This window comes from Bacillus rossius, chromosome 7, assembly GCF_032445375.1.
Source record: "Bacillus rossius redtenbacheri isolate Brsri chromosome 7, Brsri_v3, whole genome shotgun sequence".
Classification (NCBI taxonomy): Eukaryota; Metazoa; Arthropoda; class Insecta; order Phasmatodea; family Bacillidae; genus Bacillus; species Bacillus rossius.
Window position 1 is genome coordinate 13,514,015 of NC_086335.1, and position 27,796 is coordinate 13,541,810.

Sequence of the window (27,796 nt, forward strand, 5' to 3'; positions counted from 1 at the left end):
GTATATCTCTACGAATTGATAAAATTAAATGGAGTGCAAGTTAAATTAAAAGCAAAGTTAGTTAAATTTATATTAATTTTTTCTCTGTTTTATTGAAAAAATAATTATTTTTGAAATATATTTTTAAAATATATTCAATACTCACCTTTATTCGAAATATTTTGATAAATAAAAATATACTCAGGTTTCAATTATAGACATCTTGTAATTAGCTATGTTTAATTTTTTTAAAAATTGTGTAAACTGTAAATAAGGTACACTTTTATTTCATGCTGAATTACTTGTCTTCTTGATATAAGACACACTATTTTTCCTTACGTCAGAAACAATGTTTTTCTCCAAGTTCAGCAAAATTTTTTCAGACGGGTCTTGGGCATCTGCTTCACGCGAATGTCCATACTTCTTGACGAAAGGCACCAGGAGCCTGGCATCCACACTATTCGGGTCTGTGAACCCTGTGAAGTAGCTCACGGCCAGACCGACCACGAGGACTGTGGCAGTCCCCACCAGGCAGTAGTAGTGGAAGGAGATTTTGTAGATTGGGAAAGCGTCGTCACCCGTTCCTTTAGGCAGTGGTGTTGGACTGTCGAGAAAAAAATTATAATAATATTTAATATAGTTCTCTTTCAGCTATTAAATAATTAAGTAGGTTAATTAATCCTTTTCTCCTTGTATTATGTATATTAATAAAGAAAGCAAAGTTTCAAGAAAGAGAGGTGTAAGTACCATATTGCTTTATAGTAATAACAGTTATCTTATTTATTTAAACTGTTACATGCACATTGTTCCTATCAAAACAAAACCAATAAATTTTAAGTTTATATCATTTTTGAGAACTAGGCTATATTTTGTTGGTACATTCCAATTGCAATTGCAATTTAAAAATTCATATTTGTCCAAAACTTTTACTTCACGAATCATGTAGGTAAATGTCGGTATTTTATGTTTGTTTAACTGATATTTGATATTTAATCACTAAAATGTATTAAATATGCTCAAGAATTTAAGTGTAAACTTAAATTAATGAATATTTTTGCCTAAAATAAAAATATGTTATTTTATTGATTTATTTTTTACTGAATTGTTATAAATTTTCTTTTTATAACGAATGACATTGTAACGGTCATGTGAGAGTTTTCCGTGAAAATGGAATGGTTATAGGTATAAAATAAAATAAAATGGAATGAAATGTTCTGAAAATCTTTCAATCACATGCAATGGCAAAAAACACTAACCAGTCACGATGGCTTATTCACTACATCCCAAATAACAAAATTTATATAAACACAAATGTGGAGCTTTAAATTATTACTGCAAGCTCACTGGGCGGGAGAAGTACAAGGAACTACCAAATTAAAAAAAACTTCAATAAACCATAAATCATAATCTGTAAAGAATATGCAAAACAAAATACCATATTTATTCATTGGGCCTAACAGATAATTAAATTTTTTTACGAACTCCGAAACGATAATGTAATGGCCTTTTATTTTATAGAAAAAAGCCTATCTTAAAAATCAACACGTCTCATAACTCAAATCAATATCAAAATCTTTAACAGTCAATCGAACTCAACAAATGCAAATATTAACAAAAAATCAACCAATGATACGACAAAAAAAATCCCTAGGCCTTAGCCAAAATTATAAAGACTTCAAGAATACCAACGTGATCATTTTCTAGTGCGATATTATTCATCATTTTTAGAAAAAGAAGCTCGTTAAAAATATTACATTTATAATTTTTTATATTTTAATACATTCGTTTGTTTTTTTAGGATATTATTCTTAATTTAGTATAGGGTTTCTTAAAGTCTATTCAACATGCATTACTATATTTCGCGTTGTTGATCGTATCATGGATTATATACTATGAACTAAAGCAACATTTTTAATTTGTGAATAGTACAAATTCACTAATGAAACTCAATTTTATAACGCGAAAATATTATATTTGAAATTAAAATGACTGGAAACGCAGGCAAAAAAGTATTTTTACGCTTTTTAATAAAAACTCTATTCCATCTAACATTCGCATCCATCTCTCTTTTAAATCTAAAGGGGCAAAGCCTTAGGTATCTGCAGATGTCTGCTGGGGTTTTCATTAATGAGTAGGAAAGTTTAAAATTTATTTTACAGCTACTTCAACAATTTGAATAAAACAGTTTTTCGCCCGATTTTCATGTCACAGTGTTTCATTGTAATTTAATAATAATTGAAACAATTATTGTTTAAAATCACATTATGGTTAACGCCTATTACTATACTGCACCGATAAAAGAATCTCAGTAAGTGTTATGATAACAAAAATTAATTTTTGCTTTATTATTTTTAATTTTATTCCGTATTATTTTCTCCTAACTGTACATTAAAAACAACATATTTTTCAGTTTAGTTCTCGAGTTAGCGAACTGTTTATAAGAGCTAATTTTCACATCTATCAACCATACTCTTTAGGAGGCTTATCAGGATACCACTTATTGTAACAAAGTTTGGGTCAGTGGGGCATTTATACTGATAATCAGATAGGTTATTTATGTTTATTTTATTTATAAATTTGAGTAAAGTTACTTACTACAAGAAATGTTTAAAACGACTTTAATATATTTGAAAATATTTGTAAAATAAACCATAAAAAATGTTATTTTGTTAAACGCATTATTTTACTAAATATGAAAAATATAAAACGGATCTTAAAATTTGTATTAAATTTGCCTCAAAATCTTGAATTCGTTTATGTTTTGCCAATAGTACATTTAACTGGATCATGTATTGTTTATCATAAGCACTATCATTTTGAATGTAAAATAATACACTATAAAGTTTTTAATGCCGAATTATCCCTATATGAAACGTGCCTATACATAATTATTAAATAATACTTCGTTTTCGGTAGGAATTTTATTATTTTTTTGAGAATTTTTGAAGTGAGTAATTTTAACGCGTTTTCACAAATCCCGTACAGTGGTAATTCCAGACAATATTTTCCCCAGTATTTTAAGCTTTAAACATATTATTAACGCTCAAACACAGGTAGCTTATTTAAAAGTATTTATTTAGCCAAAATTTGGTTGTGAATATAAGAAATCATTTGGAGTTCTGAACTAAAAATACTAAAAAAACATTTTGTAATTATATTTAACTAGATTAAAGTTAAGATTATTGTGGGCTATTTCAAAAACCTTGTCTTAATATAAATTGTACATTGATTATAACCTGATAAAAAATAGTGGCGCTTAAGGTTTTAAACTTTTCTGTGTGTGTATCTATCTCATCGTAGCGCCCGAGCGACTAGACCGATTACAATTAGGCTTTTTTATTTGAAGGCTGGTTTATTCGGGTTTGTGCTAAGCTTTGTTTGATAAATATTTGTTCATACGTTTGAAAATCATCGACTCTTTTACAAAATTGTGGGTTTGTTAGCACTGAGGTAAAAGTACTTATATCTCTGTTTCTGAACACAAACACACAAAGTTAAATAATTATTAAATTAAACATTAAAAAGACTAACAGAAAAACAAACATAATAAAAATAAATAGAACCATTATTAACTTTAAATAATTAAATGTTATTCTAAAAGGTGTCGAGGAACCACTAAGTAAACAAAAACGGACCTGTTCAGCTAACAAAAAAATAATATAAAAACTTAATAAGGTTTCAATCCAAAATGCTAGATTAAACTTTATAAACAAGTTTTAAATTGACACCGAAAAATTTACTAAATATAGACAATCATCAAATTACGTCTCCCCTCGTGCACCTGCACTTGTTCGGGTCGCACACTTGTGACATCACGTCCCCCGAGCCATAGCTCGCTCGCCCGCCACGTTTATAGCAGTGGGGCCAAATCCGAATTCTCTGGCCAAAAGTCTTAAAATTAATTTTTTTTCGCGAATCCTGTAGTTATATTTTGAAATATAAGTGTCCAGGGCATAAATAATTGCACAAATCACTTCGTTATGACGAATAGATTTTGCACAGTAATTGAGAGAAGACAAAAAATTCAACTTTCAGAAAAAATTTGGGTAATAAAAACGTCGTTTATTGATTGATGCACTCACTTTTGATTCAACATTTTAGAGTTCTCATCGGTACTAGCTTAATCTACGTTCTTTTCTGATTCTTAGCGTACATATTTCGTATCGGGAAAGCTACAACTACCTTGCAAATTAACGTATTTTAATAAAATAACGGTAAGATTTAAGTAAACCTAACTGTTCTTTGAGCTACTAAATTTCCCCCGATTTCCCCCAACCAGATTTTTGTGTTTTTAGGTACCCTAATATGTACCCTATATAGCCCTGAAAACGGCATTTGCTCAAACATGCTCGTTTGAAAGATACATAATTTTTAATTTGCCCGTGGTGTATATTCAGCTGTAGAAACTCAACTGAGCTGCGAGCGATGGTGACCGCCACGCGTGTTTTTGTTGGTTCTCATGTTTTGACTGGAATGTTTCGGAGGTGGTAAACAAAGATGAATCATCGTTTTTTTATTATTCTTTGTTCACTCTTAGCTGAGTTCTGAAATAAACAAAGCCGACTGTAAACAAACATTGTGAGTGGCTGCAGATCTCCACGCACAGTAGTCGTGCGTAAGAAATAGGCACTTGTTATGTACCGTTTATAAATATTTTTTACCGTGACTGTTTGCAAACAATAATTGTTATAAATCATGATAACATATCACCATTAATCTGCAATATATTTGAATTTGTTAAGCATATATTTTCTTACAATTGTGTTAGCAGACGACATGTGTACACTTGATGCACGATTTACCAAGCACGCCCTGCGCTGCCTGGCGCTAGTTGTATTTCGGATTTTCGCGCGTACGGTTTTGTTTATTTGTCTGGCTGACGCCATACCAGACCGGGTTTTGTAAAGCACAAAACGCGAAAGTCATTGGAAAATACTAAAGTTTACTATTAGGCATAAAGTGCATTGTTTTTTCTTCGCACCTATGTTAAACAAAATACTACGGTGTGTTAATGACGACCCTGACCTTCCTAATTTCAAAAGAGATAGCACCACTGCCAGCCAGTGATTAGGCGAATACCAAATTGCAACTCATCATCAAAGCTTGTCCGCTTCCCATCGGAATGCTGAGCGAGGAAGCTCAAGAGGCAAGGAACAAAGATTTCCGCCACTACCGAAGACATAGATCTCGGAAAGTTTCACGTATAGCTACAAATGCTGATGTTTTTTATTTAATGCTCGCCTCCTCCGATCCGATTATCTCTGCTATACGGGAAACTCCCAAAAGATTCTCAGGCAGCCTGAGTGGGGATGTTGTTGCCCTCTTAAAACAACCTGTTGATGACAGTAGAAGTGACACCAGTAATCTTGATAGTGAATCTGAGGAAGACTGAGGGTTTTTCTTGCATTGCCATTTTAGCTAAAGACAGCTACAGATAAAAAGAGATTTCATTATCATTCGACTGTTTTACTTGTTAAGTAAATATATTTTTGTTGATTGTTTTCTTTAAAAAATGTGGAAGCATAAATAATTTCTTAGTTAATTTTAGCTACTTGTTAGCTTCGATTTAATTTTTAATTTTAATGGTATTAAAAAAGTTTACAAAATTATTTTAGATGTGCGTGTCAAATACAAACTTAAGCAAACGATTTGCAATCACTGCCATCAGCCTAATCACATTCGGTTTTTGATCGTCAGTCTTATACTTTTCAATATTTCAAATAAATTTCCAAATGACCACTTCACATTTAAAGGTAAAAACGGCGAGCTTAAAATAAGTTTTATGGTATTTGAACTATGCAGCCTCAAAAACCCCAAGGCTCTACTTTTTACGTGCAAATAATGTTTTGACACTTCCGAAGTTATTCCGAACAAATTGCGGAGAAGTCATCTCGAATTTTGAAAGCAACATTAATAGATTTGCTATCAATTTTGTATCAATTTTGTTTGAACTCAGCGATCCCGAAAACCCCCGAGTACGATAATTCGTGCCAACTGTCAATCCTTTTTGACTTTTGGTCAGGGAATTCGGATTTGGCCCTACTGTGTGGCAGTCACGGTCGCTCGCAGCCCAGTTGAGTTTCTGCAGCTGAATATACTCCACGGGCAAATTAAAAATTAAGTATCTTTCAAACGAGCAAGTTTGAGCAAATGCCGTTTTCAGGGCTATATAGGGTACATATTGGGGTACCTAAAAACACAACTTTCTGGTTGGGGGAAATCGGGGGAACTTTTGTAGCTCAAAGAACAGTTAGGTTTACTTAAATCTTACCGTTATTTTATTAAAATACGTTAATTTGCAAGGTAGTTGTAGCTTTCCCGATACGAAATATGTACCCTAAGAATCAGAAAAGAACGCAGATTAAGCTAGTACTGACGAGAACTGTAAAATTTTGAACCAAAAGTGAGTGCATCAATTAATAAACGACGTTTTTATTACCTATTTTTTTCTGAAAGTTGAATTTTTTGTCTTCTCTCAATTACTGTGCAAAAAATATTCGTCATAACGAAGTGATTTGTGCAATTCTTGGTGCCCTTGACACTTATATTTCAAAATATAACTACAGGATTCGCGAAAAAAAAAAATTAATTTTAAGACTTTTGGCCAGGGAATTCGGATTTGACCCCACTGTGGGCGCTTCATAGCGAGTACCTACTGAGCTGTACTATTACTGCTTAACTAAGTAGGTATTTTTGTATCGAGAAAACGTGTAATACATAAAGCTATTATATTCTATTATGTAAGACTTCAAACATAAAAAAATATTTAAAAAATATACATCTTTATTACAAACAGGATTTGACTTATTGGTTTGAAATAAACTTAACTATTTTATATTGATTCTGTATAACATACTTACACTGTTAAACATTTAATTTTTTTAACATTACATTTTTATCATTTATCAGTCCTCTAAGTCTTTAAGGATCCAAATTATTTTTAATTAAAAAAAATTAGTATTATTAAATTTATAGATATCGTTTTGATTGGTAAATAAATATTTTCGTTTTGTGTTACATATATAATCTAACATTGCTAAACAGCTAGTGTAAAATTAATATTGTGTTAAGCATTGTTCCTGTTTCTTTTTAATGAATGGCTTGTTTAATTGATTTTATATGTGTATTTTACAACTTGTTAAAACGTGAAGCTTTATTTGTATTTTCATATATAGGACTTCATTATGATTTTTATTAGCTCAACAAAATCATATGTTAAAATATTTAAACATTTAAAATTTGCTGATATATTTTTGAAAGTTTAACTAAAAATTTGACATAAAAAGTTATTTTTCAAAACATGTTTTATTGCTGTAAAATAAAATTTTAATAGTAACAAGAGTGAGATAAATTAAATCAAAATAATATTTTTGATAAAACCGAACCTAAAAATTAACTATCAAAAATTTGTTCAAAGTTTTGTCGGATTTTAAACAAAAATTATTTTGACATTAAATTATATTTGTAATTCTTCCAATAGTCCTATAGGTTATCTATAACATTGAATTTAGATTTTCTAACGACGATATTGAATATTAAACTTTTTGTTAGAATATGCTTAACCACAAAGTTAATTATTTATTTCATCTAAATATTAGTAGAATTACCTATGCTAAACTTCACTATAGCTTATTACGTGATATATCCAACGTTTTTAAATTATGAAATGATAACTACACATTTACCTTAAAAATTAAATGAAACAGGTTTTGTTTGTATCAAAGATGCTTTAAGCTGTGATTACACCATCATTTTTGTTTAAACATTTAAGTAAATTCTATTATTTTAATAAAACATATGACACACTTTTGTCTTCCAATTATGTTGCAGTACTCAGTAGCATAACACATGGCTAAAGAATTTTTTTTTTGAATTTTCCTAAAAAGTTATGTTTTTTTTTTGTGTTTAAAAATAATGTACCACACATATTTAATGTTTAAATACGTCCATTATATTCATCTTTGTTACTTATTGAACAGAAAACAAAAAATAAATAATTTTTCGTCGGAGAACTATTAATCATTAGAAGTTATTTATGAAAATCTTGCCACGTGTATTAAAATCACACATAATTTAATTTAAAAGACTATTGTTTTCTCTTTCAAAAATAAAGTTAAATTCTTTAAATAAATTTGAGATAATTGTTTGTAATGCAAATATAATTTTATTTAAATGTTTAATTCGTTAAAAAAATTAATTGAGTTTTTTTTCATACTTCCGTGTTTTTGTATTTAAAAAAGGTTCATGAGATAATATGTAATTCAGTAAGCTCGAAAAGTTGACAACTAGTTTTATTGTAACTTTAAACGAAATTAAATGACGAAATTTTTCTGAATAAGTACCTATATGAAAAATGTAAATTTTTATACCGGAATCCAATGATGTTATAAAATATTTTGTAGCAAAATATGTTTTTAGATTTGATACACGTTAAACACTTTAAAAAAATTGACCTTGAAATAATAACTGTACTTTGTTTTCATTTACTTTCTTTTAATAGCTACTGGTTTTGTGTATATATATATATTAAAACTAAAAACCAGTAAGCATACATGGAAATGAGTAAATGGAGAAGTTATTTAAACGTTAATTTAGTATGTTATAATTTAATGATTTATAATTAAATTTTATGTAAGTTAATTCCATGCAACAATTTTGAAATAATTTTTGTTAGTTTTGACATATATAAATAGTCGTGAATATACATGGTTTATGAATTTTTGATGTAGGAATATATGGTGACATTTTTACTACCTGAAAATATTTATAAATGTTTTCCACTTTAAAATTCTGAGAGCATTGAAATTGAAACCTTTTGAGACAAAATCACGTACAAAAAAAAAGAAACACAAGTTCTTACGATGGCAAAATTGGCACTGTGATATTAAAGAACTCCTCGCATCCCTCAGTGGACATGGGCAGGTACGGGAACCTGTCAGTACCCATGGTCTTGTACACTTGCGCACCAACCATGATCCATGCCATCACACCAAGGCTGACGACACTCCCGACAAGGCACCCCTGGAAAAAACGAATGCACATAGAAACACAAAAGTTAAATGCAATAACTATATTTCTAAATAGTGTTACGAACGTGAGAGTCAAGACCACGATGCGTGCCAGGCTTGGAACTGGCTGGCAGCCACTGGCGTCACGCACCATTCATTGACATAAGGCATAGCACACGTGCCTTGTCGGATTACAAGGGTCCACATCACCCATCACCCCTCGGGACCTATAAAGTGAAGCATTCTGTATTTTACAATTGAGTAAAACTTTGTCTGGAAATAAAAGACTACATTTAAAAATAATCTTCTTTGACAATTTTTGTGGTGAACCGAATGGAACTAAAAATTAGGTAGTTGGAACCGATTCAGACAAAAATTCTCTTAAGACAGGTAACTTTTGCAAGTGTTCCTGTAGTAAAATAAAATTTATTTTATAAATATTCTATAGTTACTTTTTGTCATGTAAGTAATTTTAGTTGTATTAAAACCAAGAAAAAGTTATTTTATAAAAAACATTAAATTTGCTTGAAGTGATTAATAATTATATAGGTGTTTTTAATTTTAAAAAAAAAGTTTGAACCTAGGGAAAAATTGCGTTCGAACCAAAAAGTAAATAAAGTTATATAATTATTTTAATTTTTATTTGTAATTATTTGGTCAATATAGGCAGTTGTCCTATTTGGAGTTCGAAATAACCGACAATATATAGGTCACTACAATAGCCGATGGTCTTGTGATTATCTATACTGCATTTTAAAGAATAAAAAATAATAAATATGAGTACGAGGAACGACGGCGTACTAGGACGGTGTAAATATTGTTTACGCAATGATTACGGCCCCCAGCAGTCGTCGTCTGCTGGATGCCGCCATCTTGATGACATTCGCCATCTTAGTTACACCTTACGCTCCCAGACCACGCCGCCATTGATGTTTACAACCAGTAAACCTCTGCTGGAGGCCGCAATCTTGTTGACGTCCGCCATCTCAGTACTTCCTTTCGTTCCCAGAGCGCGCCACCGTCCTTCCGAAGGCAGGAGTAGTTTTCAAAAAAACAGGGCGGTATGGATTTGATCTGGGGGACGTGAGCACGTCGAGGTTAGAAAGCAGATACCTTACCAACCAGAACACGAGATGAGTTGAAGGAAATAAAAGTATATAAGCTTAAAATCCCCCACCCCCTCCCCAGCAAAAAAAAGAAAACTCCGAGTATGCTAAAAACAAACACCGCCATACTGTTGTGTTTAATATTCTCAAAAAAAAACCACACCGTGTATGCTTAAAACAAATGCCGCAATACTACAATTTTAAATTTCCAAAGGCCCTTTCCGATTATGTTTAATATAAACGCCGCCATACTGCTAAATTTAAATACAGCTCCCAGGGAGCACCATAACCCAACCACCCGCGCACAGAGAGCGCCACAAAAACCCGCTTACAGAATCCGACCCCCAATTGTTACCGCGAGGGCATCATGTACAGTGAATGCGAAAAAAAAAACAGCCATATTATAGTATTAACCCAGGAAGAAAAACGTAACGTAAAATATGCTTTAGTAATAGGACTTTAGCAAAACTCCAAGTAATAAGCATAGAGTAAAATAAAATGTAGAAGCAAGGTATACCACGAAGACAGAAATAATAAGCATTGTTAAAATGTATAGTAAAGTTGAACCTCTATTGTACTAAAATCACATCCAAACACCACCATTTATAGTACTGGATCAGAGAGAGATAAAATAACATCACTAAAAATACGCCGTAGCAATAGCACGTAATCGGCATGTCAACTAATAAGCAAAATGTAAAATAAAATGTATTATGCATAGTTAGGACCCAAACAAATGCAATGAAAACACATAGTGATAACAGTTGCGCGAAGCGCTAAAATCAAAATTAAAATAAAAAAGGACCCGTACATTAAAGCATGTAACACATAACTATGTGAAGCGTTAAGTAATAAGTATATTTAAAATAAAATCGTAGAAAGGCTATAGTATTGCCCCGAGCATCTCTGCAGCCGCACGGGAAACAGCGAAGGCGGTCTCGCTAGTCCGCGCGGTGACGCCGAAGACCCAGAAAATAATGTTTACAATGCTCGCCGGGAAAATCTGTTATGGTCACCGGCCCTCTCGGCTGCCGCACGATCGCAAGAAAAAAAATTATGTATGTTACCTCAGTGCTCAGTTATAAAAAAATGTAGGTACGCATAAACCTATACTTAAAATATGGAGACCATAGTAATAATATAACTGGATTCCTGTAGTACTAACCATTAAAACAGTGTGAAGCGCATTAAAAGACACACAAATATATGTAGAAATAAGAAAACATAAAATAAAAAAGTAGGGTCGATATAGTAAAACCTTAGTGTAGGAAAAACTCACCGGAATACAATTCGCCCACCTCGTTGGCTTGTAAAGATAAGTACCTTAATAAATAAAAACGCAGAGAAAAATACATATTTAAAATAGGATTTCTATAGTAACACCTATGTACGCCGTGTGGAGTGCAAGCTGCCCACCCGACAGCGTGTTACTATAAGTTAATATATAAAAAATATAGCAAAGACATATTTAAGCGGGAGAGTTTGAATAACAACTGTGTTCGCCATTTGGAACTCGGAAGATTGCAGACAGCCCGCATGTTGACAGGCCAGCGAAAAGTGAAAGTTGTTTGTAACACTGGCCCGCTGCGATCGCCGCGTGCTATACTAACTTCTTGTAATGTCACGGAACTTGCCTAAGCGTGGAACACAATTAATAATATACAGCCCAGTGATACATGAAGTTAATCAACCGACGAACGCATTAGCACACTATAACTGTGACAAAAATAATACCATCCTTTAATAACATAAAACATGTTTAAATAACAATACAAATAGGTACATATAAACCAATTAAACCATATCACTAAAACATAACAAAAACAATCAAAATGCTATAGCAGACACACACAACCACCATCATTAACACAATAGAGCCAAATGCAGATAAAATAAACAGTTTTAAATCGCCAATCAGAAATAATAAAATCTCAGCAACGAAAATTCCCATGAAATAATAGAACACACATCACAAACAACTCGTTTATTGAGACAGCATAATGCAGAGAGTAAAAATTTTTAACATCGCTATATGTAAATACGAATAATAAAACAAACGCGGAAAACTAAATACCGTCACCACCGCGAGAAAACAACCATAAGACGTACTAAAATTGAGTTAACGGAATACCCCAATATTAACAAGCAAAACCATCGACAGCAGGTGACACCATAAATTAATAACTCCAATAAAATACCAAACATAATTACAAGAAAGCTATTATAAGATACTGTTACGATTTCCCTGCGGGTTCGTAAAGGATAGCCCAATTAAAGATTTTTTTTATCACACACAGTTTTATTTATTACCACTACTTGTCACTTACAAATAATCTTCTAAATTGGCAGATAATTAATTACACGTAAAGAAATGTCAATTCCCCAGTCACTCGTTTCACACACCTTGCTGGGCCGCACTTCCGGCGCAACTCTCGCAGCAGCACCACTCGTGGGTCTCCGCCGCGGGACTCCGTCGCCGCACTTCGCCGCCGCCGTCACACCCTTCGCCGAGATCCCACTCGATGACTGACTCGCTCGCCACTTCACTCGGGACTCCGCCGCGCCCGCGACTCTATCGCCCGGAAACTCCCGACTCCACTGAACTCACTCACTCCCTGCCCTGGAACCTTCGTCCAGGGACTTCGCCACTCTGCCGCACCCGCGGCACTATCGCCCGGAAACTCTGCCGCGGGAGAACTCCCCACTGAACTCCTCCTCGATGGTCGGCCCAACCTCCTTATATAGCCCTTGGGTTCCCGTCCAGAACAATCGGGCATGTCTCCGAGATATCGCGCGTCCTTCGCCGTCGAAATGCCCAGAAACGCGTCGTGAGTCCTCGAAGGACGCGGCGGCTGCTCAAAGAACGCCGATAAACGCAACAAGCATCGGGTTCCCACAAAACGCGCCGATAAACATGTCTGAGTCCTTTTATTCCGCAGTGCGGCCTTTTTTAAGTAACTCGATCTGAGGCAGGTGCGCGCTGCGATGGTTAGGATGTCGCGAAATAGTATGACACGAGATACCAGGGAGAGGATGCGGGTGTAAGGGGGCGCAGACAGGCCGAACGAGCGCGGCGACGCCAAGCGCGATCGTAACATTGCCCCCTTCTTAAACCTGTTCGTCCCGAACAGGTAATACATCTCCTTGTGGAGGTCCCCATGCTACTTGAAGTTTAGGCCTCCTGCCTTTCCTCCATCGCGGGCTGTACAGTCTCACCAGATAACCCTCTCTCGCAGTAGATGTAGCTTCTCTTGTCACCCGGCGACACTTCTGCGTCGCAGATGCCCCATGTCGTTCAGCCAGCTGCCCGAGACGGGCTGACCGATGCCTTGGACGGACCCGATACTCTTGAGTGCATTGCTTATTGCCTTCCAACAGTTTCCTTGTTTCTTGCCTTTTTCTCTCCATTTCTTCTCTCGCAGCTACTTGTTCGCACAGCATTTCTTCCCGGCTCTTCTTCGTCTCTTCTTGGTTACTCGTGCCCTCTTGGTTCTTATGTGTCTCACCTGGACTGCACTTAGTTTCTCCTTGTACCCTCTTCATGACTCCTTGTGTTCTCATTTTCTCTTCTCGGTCTTTCTTCCCCTGTTCTTGGTCTTTATTCACCTCTTCTTGGTCTTCCTGAGTCTCTTCTTGGTCTTTCTTCGTTTCTTCTTTGCACTTCTCTATCTCTTCTTGACTCTCTTCTCGGCTTTTCTTCAGCTCTTCTGTGCATTTTGCTCTCTCTCTCTTTGGTAAATGTCCTCTTCGCTGTGTTCTTTGCTGTTCTCTTCGCTGTTCTCTTTACTGTTCTCTTGACTGTTTTCCTCTTCGCTGGTCTTCTCTTCGCTGGTCTTCTCTTCTCTGGTCTTCTCTTCGCTCGTCTTCTCTTCGTTGTTCTTCGCTTTGCGGTTCTTGTCCTGGCTGTTCTCCTCTCCTTGGATAATGTCCTCTTTGCTGTGTTCTTCGCTGTTCTCTTCGCTGTTCTCTTGACTGTTTTCCTCTTCGCTGGTCTTCTCTTCGCTGGTCTTCTCTTCGCTGGTCTTCTCTTTGCTGTTCTTCTCTTTGCTGTTCTTCTCTTTGCTGTTCTTCTCTTTGCTGTTCTTCTCTTCGCTGTTATTCACTTCTTGGCTGGTTTTCTCTTCGCTGGTCTTCATTTCGATGTTGTTCTCTTCGCTGTTCTTCTCCTGGCCGGTCTTCTGTTCACTGTTATTCTCTTCACTGTTTTTATCTTGGTTATTCTTATCTTGGCTGTTCTTCTCTTCTAGGCTTATCTTCACTTCGGTCTTCATTTCATTTTTCATTTCTTCCTGGCCATTCTTCATTTCATCCTGATCCTTCTTAATTTCCTCTAGGCTATTATTTGACCTGCTCTTCGTTTTTTATGATGGTCCTTACTCTCATTATTTTCACTATTCACTTCTTTCGCAGAGTTCTTCATACTGGTTCTCCATGCCCTCATGTCATTCACCATTTCTTCCAGGAGAACCCTTATCTTCCTGATATCTTTTACATTTAACTCTTCAGCAGCCATCTCTTTCTAAAGCATTTACTAATTAAACAACCTAAATAATAATTTTTTTCTAATACTGTTCTTAATTTTAAATGACCTAGCCGAACCTTCTAATTAAACTAACAATAACACTATTACATTCAAAACTAACACTGACTACAGTGTATACTGTATACTCAAACTAACTATATAAATTTCAAATTAACTAAAGTTCTAAACACTAACTATATTCTCGTAAACTAAATTCTATTTCTTAACTATTCTTATAATAAAACTGAATCCTAAATCTATTAATTAGGGCTATCCCACTTCTGACACCAAAATGTTATGATTTCCCTGCGGGTTCGTAAAGGATAGCCTAATTAAAGATTTTTTTATCACACACAGTTTTATTTATTACCACTACTTGTCACTTACAAATAATCTTCTAAATTGGCAGATAATTAATTACACGTAAAGAAATGTCAATTCCCCAGTCACTCGTTTCACACACCTTGCTGGGCCGCACTTCCGGCGCAACTCTCGCAGCAGCACCACTCGTGGGTCTCCGCCGCGGGACTCCGTCGCCGCACTTCGCCGCCGCCGTCACACCCTTCGCCGAGATCCCACTTGTGCCGTTGTAATGTTGGTGGCACTTGCTCAACTTATTTATTTATAATTTTGTTTTCTTTTATTTTTGGGCGAACTGGTTTCCACACGTTTTCAGTGTTTTATTTTGGTATTTGTTAATGGTAATATGTCATTTAAAGATTTAAAGGTTAATTTTGAACGAAGTTGTAATAATTATAATTATGTGTAATTTAAATGTTTGAACATCAAGTTTTTTTATTGTGTCAATGTATTTTTTTTTGAATCTATTATGAATAATGTGTTTACAATTTAATTATTATGGTAAATATGTGAAGGTATATTTATCAAATTATAAGTCAATCTTTTTGTAATAGAATTAATGCTCCATTAATAATCGATATGTGGTCGTTTAAAAAAAAAAAAGTACTCTCTACGAGTGCCATGTTCAATGTCCTTCTTCGTCTTGCACTTACAGACCACAAACGGTCTTTTCCAGCACCTTGACGCCATGATGTAGTAACTCAAAAATTCGTTCTTGTGTGATTTAAAGTTTTCAAGATGCATTAAGCATCTACAACCGCACTAAGTGGTAAGTTTTGTTGTTTTATGTCTCAATAACGTAGGGTAATATTTGTAACACCGGGCGTGTTAATATTCTTTGTTATTTTATGTTAATTAGCGGTTCCACGATACCGGCCACGCGGTAATCCACGATACCGGTCATGCGGTACACTTGAACCAACTTGTGCTGTGGTGTTGGGGGCCTGTCCCCGGCAGCCAGGAAGCAAAATGATGTGACCGCACCTAATTCAGGAAAGCCGACGACTATTTCATTATTTTTGGCATGAACTACTAACATTTTTTTAATCAACTCTACATAATGTGAAAATTTCGTGATCTTAACCTCATCGGACTTCTCGTCAAACTTTGTCTTCTCTTCTATCTTAAAGAAATTTTTTTGTTGAACCAATGTAACGTCTTATTTAACATATAATTTACAAGCAACGATATAATGTAACATGGACTAAAGATATTTTGATAAACAAAAATTTTGTTTTGTAAGGAATTCATCATGTAATTATTAATTTGTTTTAATAGTAAACAAAAAAATTTATTCGTTTTTGTAAGGGGCCCCAGATAAGATAAAACTTAAACATAATAAAATCAGTATCATGTAAGAAATAATTTAAAATACTAGTGATAATATAATATGGTAATATAATATGGTCAGGGTGTTGAGATTTAAAAAATAATTTACATAAAAAATAAATTATTTATCTGAAATTGTCCTTTTTATTTAATCATTGAATAATACTCTTATAGTTTATTGTGAGAGTGCATGACCAGTCAGCCCTGTTGATACTCTAACTAACCCCTCTGCACATCGAAACACTTCATGAGCCTTGGTCCACAAGCTTTCAGCATCCGCCTGCCTTTGTTCATAACCTCAAATATTTTATGAATAGAGGTAAGGTGTGGTGCAGTAATGGTAGCAGAGCATGGTTCTGAAGTTGTTTTGATGTGCATTTGTGCATGTGTAGATTTTGTCTTGCATGTGCCCCTACCTCAACAGCGGTGCTATTCTGGAGGTGACAACACTTTTGGGTTAATTTGTTTTATTTTGTTGTTTGTTAATATTTTGTATTTTTAATCATGCCTTCGACAGTAGTACCAGAATTCCTTTTAAAGGATGAATTGACATTTGAATGTCAGTTGCGTGGTGTTCAGCACCAAGAAGCCACAGCAGCTGTTTTGCGTAAGAAACTTCGCACAGCAATCAATAATGATGTACCTATTGTTCAAGACAATTTAAAGAGTATTGACCCCAATCATGAATTCAATGTGTGCTCGAGTAAAATTCTAGTTTTACAGGAGATAGTCACTAATTTGACTGATGATGAAAACTTTGCCCTTACCTTGCCCAGAGTCAGAAATCGTTTAGCTCATTTGCACAGACGCATTCAATTACTTTTAGAGGTTCATGCCTCTGTATTGTCTGAGGTCCAAGTTGCCTCCTTACAAAATGTTATAATTCAGGTTAAGAGACTGTTAGATATTGTAAACAAGTCAGAAACAGAATTTTCACTATTGCGAGATCTTACCCCTTCAGCCACTATGGCACAAGTTTGTGACCAATTCGCGGGTTTAGCATTGCCCACTCCCAGTAATGAAAACCTTCCTTACAAACCCATCCCAGGGCCTTCCATGTTGAATGTGGATCCTGTTCCAAGTACCACTAAACAAGTTGTAGATTTCACGAACCTAACCAACACAACATCATTACCACCCACGAGCTCTAATTCTCGTGTAGTAGTTTGTACAGCACCTGGAACGTCACAGCCGGTAACGACACCAAGTAGCTTTTCTATTCCTAATGTTTTTGGCAAGATTACTCACCCTCTTGAAAATATGTTGAAGGAACTACCAGTCACAGATGGTCTTAATGTTCCACCCCTGTTAAATTTTTTAAAGAACCTTGTCAGGTTGCGACAGAGTCATTGTGTGCACGAAACACAACTTTTGGAGGTAATTTACCCTTTTACTTTGGGTCCTTTGGCCGAACGAACTCGAGCGGCTATTTCTCAAAATCTTTCGTTTGATAGTTATCATGATGACATTCTTACATTCTTCATTCCATCACGATTGCTCACACAACTTCAACAAACACACTTCAGTCGTCTACAGAAGCCTGGTGAAACTCTTTCGGTTTATGTTAATGATGTTAAGGAAGCCGCAGCTATTTTTCGCCTTAAAGTCACTGAACAAGAAATAGTAAACAATATCCTTGATGGTATTTCTCCTGAAGAAAGATCACGTTTAGTTTTTTTGAATAAGCCATGTTCTTTCGCTGAACTTGACAGGATGTGTATTCACTCACAGAACATAAGATTTGCTGACAGAAACAGAGATAAGCAATCTCCCCATTTTTCAGGTTACAATCCAGCTAGACATTTCACTAATACCTGCAACACCACACAACCTAACCGATACTACCCTAACAGTAATGTGAATTCACATAACAGAGCTCAGTGGCCAGCAAACTCAAGAGGTTCACCTCAGAACTTGTTTTGCACAAATTGTAAAAGAAATAATCATGTTGTTAGTAATTGTAGATTTTTGCAACAAAAAAACGCCTGGAGCAGGGATTCAAGGTGAGCGGTTCCCCCTGCAAATTGGGCCAGCCCAAAAATTCTCAATATAATGCTCACATTTTTCAGCAGATGAAAGTAGCACGTTGTTTTCAAAAGTATTTTGGTACACCGATAAAAAGGAGAAAAGTTCCAGATCAGGTTAATCATTCTAGTTCACCTAATTTAGTAGGATCCAATGTTGTTCCAGTTCCTCGTGTCAGTGTTTCTTTTGGTACGTTTGTAGAACAAGCTCTTGTGGATTCAGGTTCCACACGGTCTATTATCTCTTATCAATTGTTCAATAAACTGAAAGAAGCTAATCTTGTTAAATCTATTGACAATGGTCAATTTAAGTGTTACACAGCATCTAATGAAATTTTGCCTATCGTTTGTTGTGCTGTCATAAAGTTGAAAATAGCACATTTCACGTGGATGTTCCCTTGTTTAGTTTCGAAAAATGTTGGTTTAGACTTCATCCTCGGCGCTGACTTAATGACAAAATCCGGTCTTATTCTTGATATGCAGGAGAAACATATTTTATTTAAATTTCAACCTAACCTCAAAGTTCCTTTTGTAGGTGTATCCCAATTGGATAATAGCCTTGCTGAAATTAGTGTTAAACAAAGTTCTGATGAAAATTCTGATTCTTTGAGTCATCTACCTGAGCATCAACGTAATGCAATCAAAAATTTGTGTGAAAAATTTCCTAAAGTTCTCACTTCTGATTTAGGACTTACAAATCTTCTCGAGTATGAAATTAAACTCCATGACAATGGATACGTTAAAAGTCATCCTTATCGTTTAGCACCACCCCAGATGAACCTTCTACGAAAAGAGGTACAACAATTGTTAGATAAAGGAGTAATTGAACAATCTACCTCTCAGTATGCAAGTCCTGCATTTTTAGTACCAAAACCCAATGGTAAACAACGCATGGTAGTTGATTTCCGCCGTGTGAATCAAAAAATCGAAATTGAATCAGTTCCATTACCAGATTTACATTCAGCCTTTCACTGGTTTTCCAAGGCCAAATTCTTCACTACTATAGACTTAAATTCAGCTTATCACCAAATACCTCTAAAACATGAATCTAAACCTATTACAAGTTTCTGTGTACCATGGAACCTATATCAGTTCACTCGTGTGCCCTTTGGTCTTGCAACAGGCGCACAAGTTCTCACCCGTTTACTCGACCAAATTTTTCATGACGTTAAATTCAAGTTCGTATATAATTATCTAGACGATCTCGTCATCTACTCTGAAAATTTTGATGACCATCTCCAACACATAAAGGAAGTTCTGTCTCGACTTGAAAAAGCTGGTCTTACTGTTAATCCACAGAAAGTTAAGTTTGCAGTACAAGAAATCTCATTTTTAGGACATAAAATTTCTTCACGTGGAATATCCATTGATCCTTAACGAACAAAAGCTATTAGAGAGTTTCCTCCTCCACGAGATGTAAAAGGTGTTGCATGTTTTATTGGTATGATACAATTTTTTGGCAAATTCATTCCTAACCTAGCGGAAAAGGCAATTCCGCTTAATAAGCTACGTAAGAAAAACACAAAGTTTGAATGGGGTGATGACCAACAAAAGGCTTTTGAATCATTAAAACAAGACATAATAAGTCCACCAGTTCTTCGTATGGCGGATTTTTCTAAAACTTTCATTTTGCAAACAGATGCATCTGGTTCAGCAATAGGAGCCGTTTTGGCCCAGGAATTTGACGGTGTTAGACAACCTATAGCCTTCGCATCTAGAACTCTCACTCAGCAAGAACAGAAATCATCAATTTATGAATTAGAATGTTTGGCAGTAGTTTTCGGTATTGACAAATTTAGGCCCTATCTCGAACATGCTGAATTTCTTTTAGAAACGGACAATCAGGCATTATCATGGCTTCTTGCACATCCCCGCCAGTTAGGCAAAATTGGTCGTTGGGTAATGAGAATTTCTTCACTAAAATTTAAAGTTCAACATATCCGAGGATCTCAAAATGTTGTTGCAGATGCTCTTTCACGTATGTTTGATAAGACACAACATAATCCCTCATTGGAGGAAAACAAATGTAAAGTTCTTCTAACAGATTTTCCTTTAACATTCAAAAACATTCAATTGCATCAAGAAGAGGATCAAGAATTACGGAAGATTGTTCAAAATTTAAAATCTGGAATACCCCAAAAATCTTATTTTTTATCTAATGGTGTCTTATATTCTAGAATTCGAAATCATCAGAAACGTATTGTGTTACCTCAAGTCTTGAAACCTGTCGTTTTCCAGTATTTTCATTCATCACCCATTGGTGCACATTTGGGTACCTATAAAACAATTGAGGCTATCAGAAGAAAATTTGTTTGGAAAGGCATGTATGGTGAAATTGCAGAGAGAGTTAAGCAGTGCCAACTTTGTGCCCTTAGTAAGCCAGCTCAAAATACACATTTAGGTTTGTTGTCTTCAGAAGTTTCGGATAAACCAATGCAGAAATTATTTATCGATTTTGTGGGACCATTACCAAGAAGTAGAAAAGGAAATAATATGTTGCTAGTTTGTGTAGATGCATTTTCAAAATTTGTTTGGTTGATCCCGTTAAAGAAAGCTGATGCACCCTCAACAATACAAGCTCTTCAAACCAATATCTTTCAAAACTTTGGTATACCTGTTTCAATTGTTTCAGACAACGGATCTCAATTCACTTCTAAAGTATTTAAGAATATGTGTTTCACCCATGGTATACGTCACATTTGTCTGTCTCCGTACTATCCGCCACCTTCGCATGCGGAAAGGTTTCAATCGAAACCTCCGATCAGCGTTAATCGCTTTTCATGCCGAAGATCAGAATAGTTGGGACAAACATTTAGTTTGGCTTCAGATGGCTTTTAATTACTCACGACATGAATCACATAAGTCTACACCATATAATTTGATGTTCACTTTCACTCCTAATAATCCATTAGCAAATCTTTGGTCTTTAAATGAATTGTTACCAGATGACCCAAAAAACATAAAGGAAGTTTGGGCAGCCGCCCTTAGAAATCTCAAGCGCTCTCATGAGAGATATAGAGTCAAATATAACAGGAACAGAATTGATAATCCTTTTCGACGAGGTGATCTCGTCTTGTGCAGAGCACACCCAATCAGTAAAAAAGTAGATAAAAGAATGGCAAAGTTATCGTTTCGCTGGTCAGGTCCTTACCAGATACAGCGTTTTCTAACCCCAGTTACGGCAAGTTTGTGCGATCCAGACTCTGGATCCTATGTTACCAGAGCCCACATTTCTCATTTAAAGAAATATCATTCATCGTCTTCAGTAAGTTAGGGGAAATTGCACCCCAGTTTTGTTTGGGCCTTTGGCTCAGTCGATCGTGGCCTGATCACCCACCGATCCTAGTCTTTGAGTCCCAAGAAACTTCTCTTTTTTAATAAATCAATATAGGCCTATATTACTATATCACTATATCTATATACATAATATACATAACTACACAAGAAAATGAATAAAGTTAAGAAAAGAAAGGTAAAAGTAATGTAATAACATGTATGTGCACATAAAAAATAAAAATATAAAAAACCATGGTACCTAGTTTTAAGTTGTCGCGCGACAAGTCTTAATTGTTTGTATGTTAGTTTTGGGGAATAAGTTTGGTTGTAGGGTTTTCCTAGTTTGAAGTGTTATGTTCAAGTATTCATTTGTTTATAGGTTTCTATTTTGAATCATTGGTAGAGGAGGATGTTAGAATTTTTTGTCCTAATGCAATGCTATCCGCACTTGTTCTTTATGTTTTATGTTTTAGTGCAGCGGTCCGCTCTCTTGGTCCACTCCGTTGATTGATGTCTGTAGGCCATGTTTGGACCACTTGGTATTCTTCTCTGTGCCTTCACCTTAACTTCAGCTAACATTACGGTAACAACAACTCATACTGGTGTTCTCTTTGAAAAGGAAGAGGATCTTCTGTTTTCAGACAATTTTTATTCTATTGTATTGAATTTCAATTTGCTTCAGTTGGAACATGCAAACAAGGACTTAGAATCAGATTTAAATAAGGTAATTCAAGTCAACAATGTCATTTTCAGTGAAAACAGCTCTTGGAATCAAAACTTCGCCTTCGTAATTCATCAACTCAAGGAAAATGTTGTGGCCTATAGATCAGAGACAATTGCTTTAACTTCATTGTTACCTCAAGAATCTTCAAGGAGAATAAAACGTGGTATTTTTAATTTTGGTGGCAAGATTTTGAAAACTGTTTTCGGTACTCTGGACAGTGATGATTTAGACATTTTGGAAAGACGTTTAAAATCCGTGGAAGAAAACCAAGATGAAATTTCTGGCAATGTCCTACACCATATTCTTGTGGTTAACAGTTTGGAAGAAAGAGTTCTCAATAACACTAAATTGATGAGTAACCTAGCAAAACACTATTTGGCCAGTCATAATGAATTTTATAAACTTTTGAATAGTTCACTACATGAGATTTGGGACAAAATGATGCTAATGAATTTGAGAATTGATTTGAATACACTTTTGTTTAGAATAAGTGAATCTTTATCCAGTGCCCGCTTAGAATTATCTGATTTGAGACAGTCTATCGAAAATAGTGTTCACGGCAGATTAAGTTCAATCTTGTTACCACCTAACACATTCCTCACCTTGTTGGACAATATTCAACATTTAATTTCATTACCATTATACATGTTAGCACAAGTCACTTTTGAAAACCTTCATATGTTTTATGGTCTGAGCACAGTCCAGGCTGTCATTTATAATTGTTCACTAAAAGTCATTGTTAATGTGCCGTTGTCTAATAAGGATAGTACTTTCGAATCATACAAGGTTTTTGCTATTCCTTTCTTCTTCCCTAAATTGCAACATTATCTATTACTCAAGATTCACGATGTGTTGTTGATTAGTCCAGACAGAAAACTTTTTGCATCTATTAATTCTAACCTAGTATCTGGTTGTGTAAAACACAGTATCACTTTGTGTCCATCCAGCTTTCCTTTCTTTGATTCTCATATAAATAGTTGTGAGTTTAATATTTTTCTTGGAAAACCTTACTTTGAGTTTTGTGACAAATCAGTTGTACCTTTAAATCTACCTTTTTTTCAGAAGACCAACACACTCTGGTTGTTTGCAACGAATTTTTCCATTGATGTAACCTTTTTATGTAAATCTACTAAGGAGACATTTGTACCTTTCACTATTACAATAACTGGTAGTGGTTACATAAGTAATGCATCTCATTGTGACATTGTTAGTCCTTTCTTTAAAACCTTTGGTTCAGTCAGTTCCTCTATCACTTTTAATATGTCTCTACCTATTGTACATGTACCTAAATTTAATGTCAATTTAAGTCAGCTGACATTTTCCAAGTTACCAAATGTATCCTTCAATTCTTCAATTGTGGAAGATATTAACAAACTTTTGATCTCTCAGCCTAGTGGTGCTCCATTCCACGACATTGTTAAGCTTTTACGTCCTCACCAGTATGTTGAAACTAATTCTCATTTTAACGTCATTGCTTTGATTTTGTCAGTCTTCGTTTTTCTTTGCATTTTTATCCTATGTATTACCCTATGGTTCAAGTTTAGGTCCATCTCGACCACCCCTTCTAATCCCTCACCCCCTATCCCTTCTGGAACCATCTTAATACCCGTAGCCTCATCCTCCAATGTGGAATAGTTTGTAATTTTTTTATTATGATATGTATGTAATGGGGTTTTTTTTTTTTTGTGGTCAAGGATTTAGTTTTAATTTTTTGTGTGGGATATATGGTGTAGTTTGTTGTTGTCTCCCGGTAGCGTCTGCTTTGAGGGGGGGAGTATGTGCCGTTGTAATGTTGGTGGCACTTGCTCAACTTATTTATTTATAATTTTGTTTTCTTTTATTTTTGGGCGAACTGGTTTCCACACGTTTTCAGTGTTTTATTTTGGTATTTGTTAATGGTAATATGTCATTTAAAGATTTAAAGGTTAATTTTGAACGAAGTTGTAATAATTATAATTATGTGTAATTTAAATGTTTGAACATCAAGTTTTTTTATTGTGTCAATGTATTTTTTTTTTGAATCTATTATGAATAATGTGTTTACAATTTAATTATTATGGTAAATATGTGAAGGTATATTTATCAAATTATAAGTCAATCTTTTTGTAATAGAATTAATGCTCCATTAATAATCGATATGTGGTCGTTTAAAAAAAAAAGTACTCTCTACGAGTGCCATGATCAATGTCCTTCTTCGTCTTGCACTTACAGACCACAAACGGTCTTTTCCAGCACCTTGACGCCATGATGTAGTAACTCAAAAATTCGTTCTTGTGTGATTTAAAGTTTTCAAGATGCATTAAGCATCTACAACCGCACTAAGTGGTAAGTTTTGTTGTTTTATGTCTCAATAACGTAGGGTAATATTTGTAACACCGGGCGTGTTAATATTCTTTGTTATTTTATGTTAATTAGCGGTTCCACGATACCGGCCACGCGGTAATCCACGATACCGGTCATGCGGTACACTTGAACCAACTTGTGCTGTGGTGTTGGGGGCCTGTCCCCGGCAGCCAGGAAGCAAAATGATGTGACCGCACCTAATTCAGGAAAGCCGACGACTATTTCATTATTTTTGGCATGAACTACTAACATTTTTTTAATCAACTCTACATAATGTGAAAATTTCGTGATCTTAACCTCATCGGACTTCTCGTCAAACTTTGTCTTCTCTTCTATCTTAAAGAAATTTTTTTGTTGAACCAATGTAACGTCTTATTTAACATATAATTTACAAGCAACGATATAATGTAACATGGACTAAAGATATTTTGATAAACAAAAATTTTGTTTTGTAAGGAATTCATCATGTAATTATTAATTTGTTTTAATAGTAAACAAAAAAATTTATTCGTTTTTGTAAGGGGCCCCAGATAAGATAAAACTTAAACATAATAAAATCAGTATCATGTAAGAAATAATTTAAAATACTAGTGATAATATAATATGGTAATATAATATGGTCAGGGTGTTGAGATTTAAAAAATAATTTACATAAAAAATAAATTATTTATCTGAAATTGTCCTTTTTATTTAATCATTGAATAATACTCTTATAGTTTATTGTGAGAGTGCATGACCAGTCAGCCCTGTTGATACTCTAACTAACCCCTCTGCACATCGAAACACTTCATGAGCCTTGGTCCACAAGCTTTCAGCATCCGCCTGCCTTTGTTCATAACCTCAAATATTTTATGAATAGAGGTAAGGTGTGGTGCAGTAATGGTAGCAGAGCATGGTTCTGAAGTTGTTTTGATGTGCATTTGTGCATGTGTAGATTTTGTCTTGCATGTGCCCCTACCTCAACAGCGGTGCTATTCTGGAGGTGACAACACTTTTGGGTTAATTTGTTTTATTTTGTTGTTTGTTAATATTTTGTATTTTTAATCATGCCTTCGACAGTAGTACCAGAATTCCTTTTAAAGGATGAATTGACATTTGAATGTCAGTTGCGTGGTGTTCAGCACCAAGAAGCCACAGCAGCTGTTTTGCGTAAGAAACTTCGCACAGCAATCAATAATGATGTACCTATTGTTCAAGACAATTTAAAGAGTATTGACCCCAATCATGAATTCAATGTGTGCTCGAGTAAAATTCTAGTTTTACAGGAGATAGTCACTAATTTGACTGATGATGAAAACTTTGCCCTTACCTTGCCCAGAGTCAGAAATCGTTTAGCTCATTTGCACAGACGCATTCAATTACTTTTAGAGGTTCATGCCTCTGTATTGTCTGAGGTCCAAGTTGCCTCCTTACAAAATGTTATAATTGAGGTTAAGAGACTGTTAGATATTGTAAACAAGTCAGAAACAGAATTTTCACTATTGCGAGATCTTACCCCTTCAGCCACTATGGCACAAGTTTGTGACCAATTCGCGGGTTTAGCATTGCCCACTCCCAGTAATGAAAACCTTCCTTACAAACCCATCCCAGGGCCTTCCATGTTGAATGTGGATCCTGTTCCAAGTACCACTAAACAAGTTGTAGATTTCACGAACCTAACCAACACAACATCATTACCACCCACGAGCTCTAATTCTCGTGTAGTAGTTTGTACAGCACCTGGAACGTCACAGCCGGTAACGACACCAAGTAGCTTTTCTCTTCCTAATGTTTTTGGCAAGATTACTCACCCTCTTGAAAATATGTTGAAGGAACTACCAGTCACAGATGGTCTTAATGTTCCACCCCTGTTAAATTTTTTAAAGAACCTTGTCAGGTTGCGACAGAGTCATTGTGTGCACGAAACACAACTTTTGGAGGTAATTTACCCTTTTACTTTGGGTCCTTTGGCCGAACGAACTCGAGCGGCTATTTCTCAAAATCTTTCGTTTGATAGTTATCATGATGACATTCTTACATTCTTCATTCCATCACGATTGCTCACACAACTTCAACAAACACACTTCAGTCGTCTACAGAAGCCTGGTGAAACTCTTTCGGTTTATGTTAATGATGTTAAGGAAGCCGCAGCTATTTTTCGCCTTAAAGTCACTGAACAAGAAATAGTAAACAATATCCTTGATGGTATTTCTCCTGAAGAAAGATCACGTTTAGTTTTTTTGAATAAGCCATGTTCTTTCGCTGAACTTGACAGGATGTGTATTCACTCACAGAACATAAGATTTGCTGACAGAAACAGAGATAAGCAATCTCCCCATTTTTCAGGTTACAATCCAGCTAGACATTTCACTAATACCTGCAACACCACACAACCTAACCGATACTACCCTAACAGTAATGTGAATTCACATAACAGAGCTCAGTGGCCAGCAAACTCAAGAGGTTCACCTCAGAACTTGTTTTGCACAAATTGTAAAAGAAATAATCATGTTGTTAGTAATTGTAGATTTTTGCAACAAAAAAACGCCTGGAGCAGGGATTCAAGGTGAGCGGTTCCCCCTGCAAATTGGGCCAGCCCAAAAATTCTCAATATAATGCTCACATTTTTCAGCAGATGAAAGTAGCACGTTGTTTTCAAAAGTATTTTGGTACACCGATAAAAAGGAGAAAAGTTCCAGATCAGGTTAATCATTCTAGTTCACCTAATTTAGTAGGATCCAATGTTGTTCCAGTTCCTCGTGTCAGTGTTTCTTTTGGTACGTTTGTAGAACAAGCTCTTGTGGATTCAGGTTCCACACGGTCTATTATCTCTTATCAATTGTTCAATAAACTGAAAGAAGCTAATCTTGTTAAATCTATTGACAATGGTCAATTTAAGTGTTACACAGCATCTAATGAAATTTTGCCTATCGTTTGTTGTGCTGTCATAAAGTTGAAAATAGCACATTTCACGTGGATGTTCCCTTGTTTAGTTTCGAAAAATGTTGGTTTAGACTTCATCCTCGGCGCTGACTTCATGACAAAATCCGGTCTTATTCTTGATATGCAGGAGAAACATATTTTATTTAAATTTCAACCTAACCTCAAAGTTCCTTTTGTAGGTGTATCCCAATTGGATAATAGCC

General features: G+C 35.1%; 1 protein-coding gene across 1 annotated transcript in view; it reads right to left on the reverse strand.

The window, feature by feature from the left end:
* Nucleotides 1–248: 248 nt before the first annotated feature.
* LOC134533679 (sodium-coupled monocarboxylate transporter 1-like) overlaps nt 249–27,796 on the reverse strand; it is a 243,385-nt gene continuing 215,837 nt past the window's right edge. The window contains exons 12-13 of the mRNA XM_063371225.1: nt 8,840–9,000; nt 249–583 (exon numbers count right to left, since the gene is read on the reverse strand). Coding sequence (XP_063227295.1) covers nt 268–583; nt 8,840–9,000 — 477 coding nt within the window. The 3' untranslated portion in view covers nt 249–267. The remainder of the gene's footprint in view (nt 584–8,839; nt 9,001–27,796) is intronic.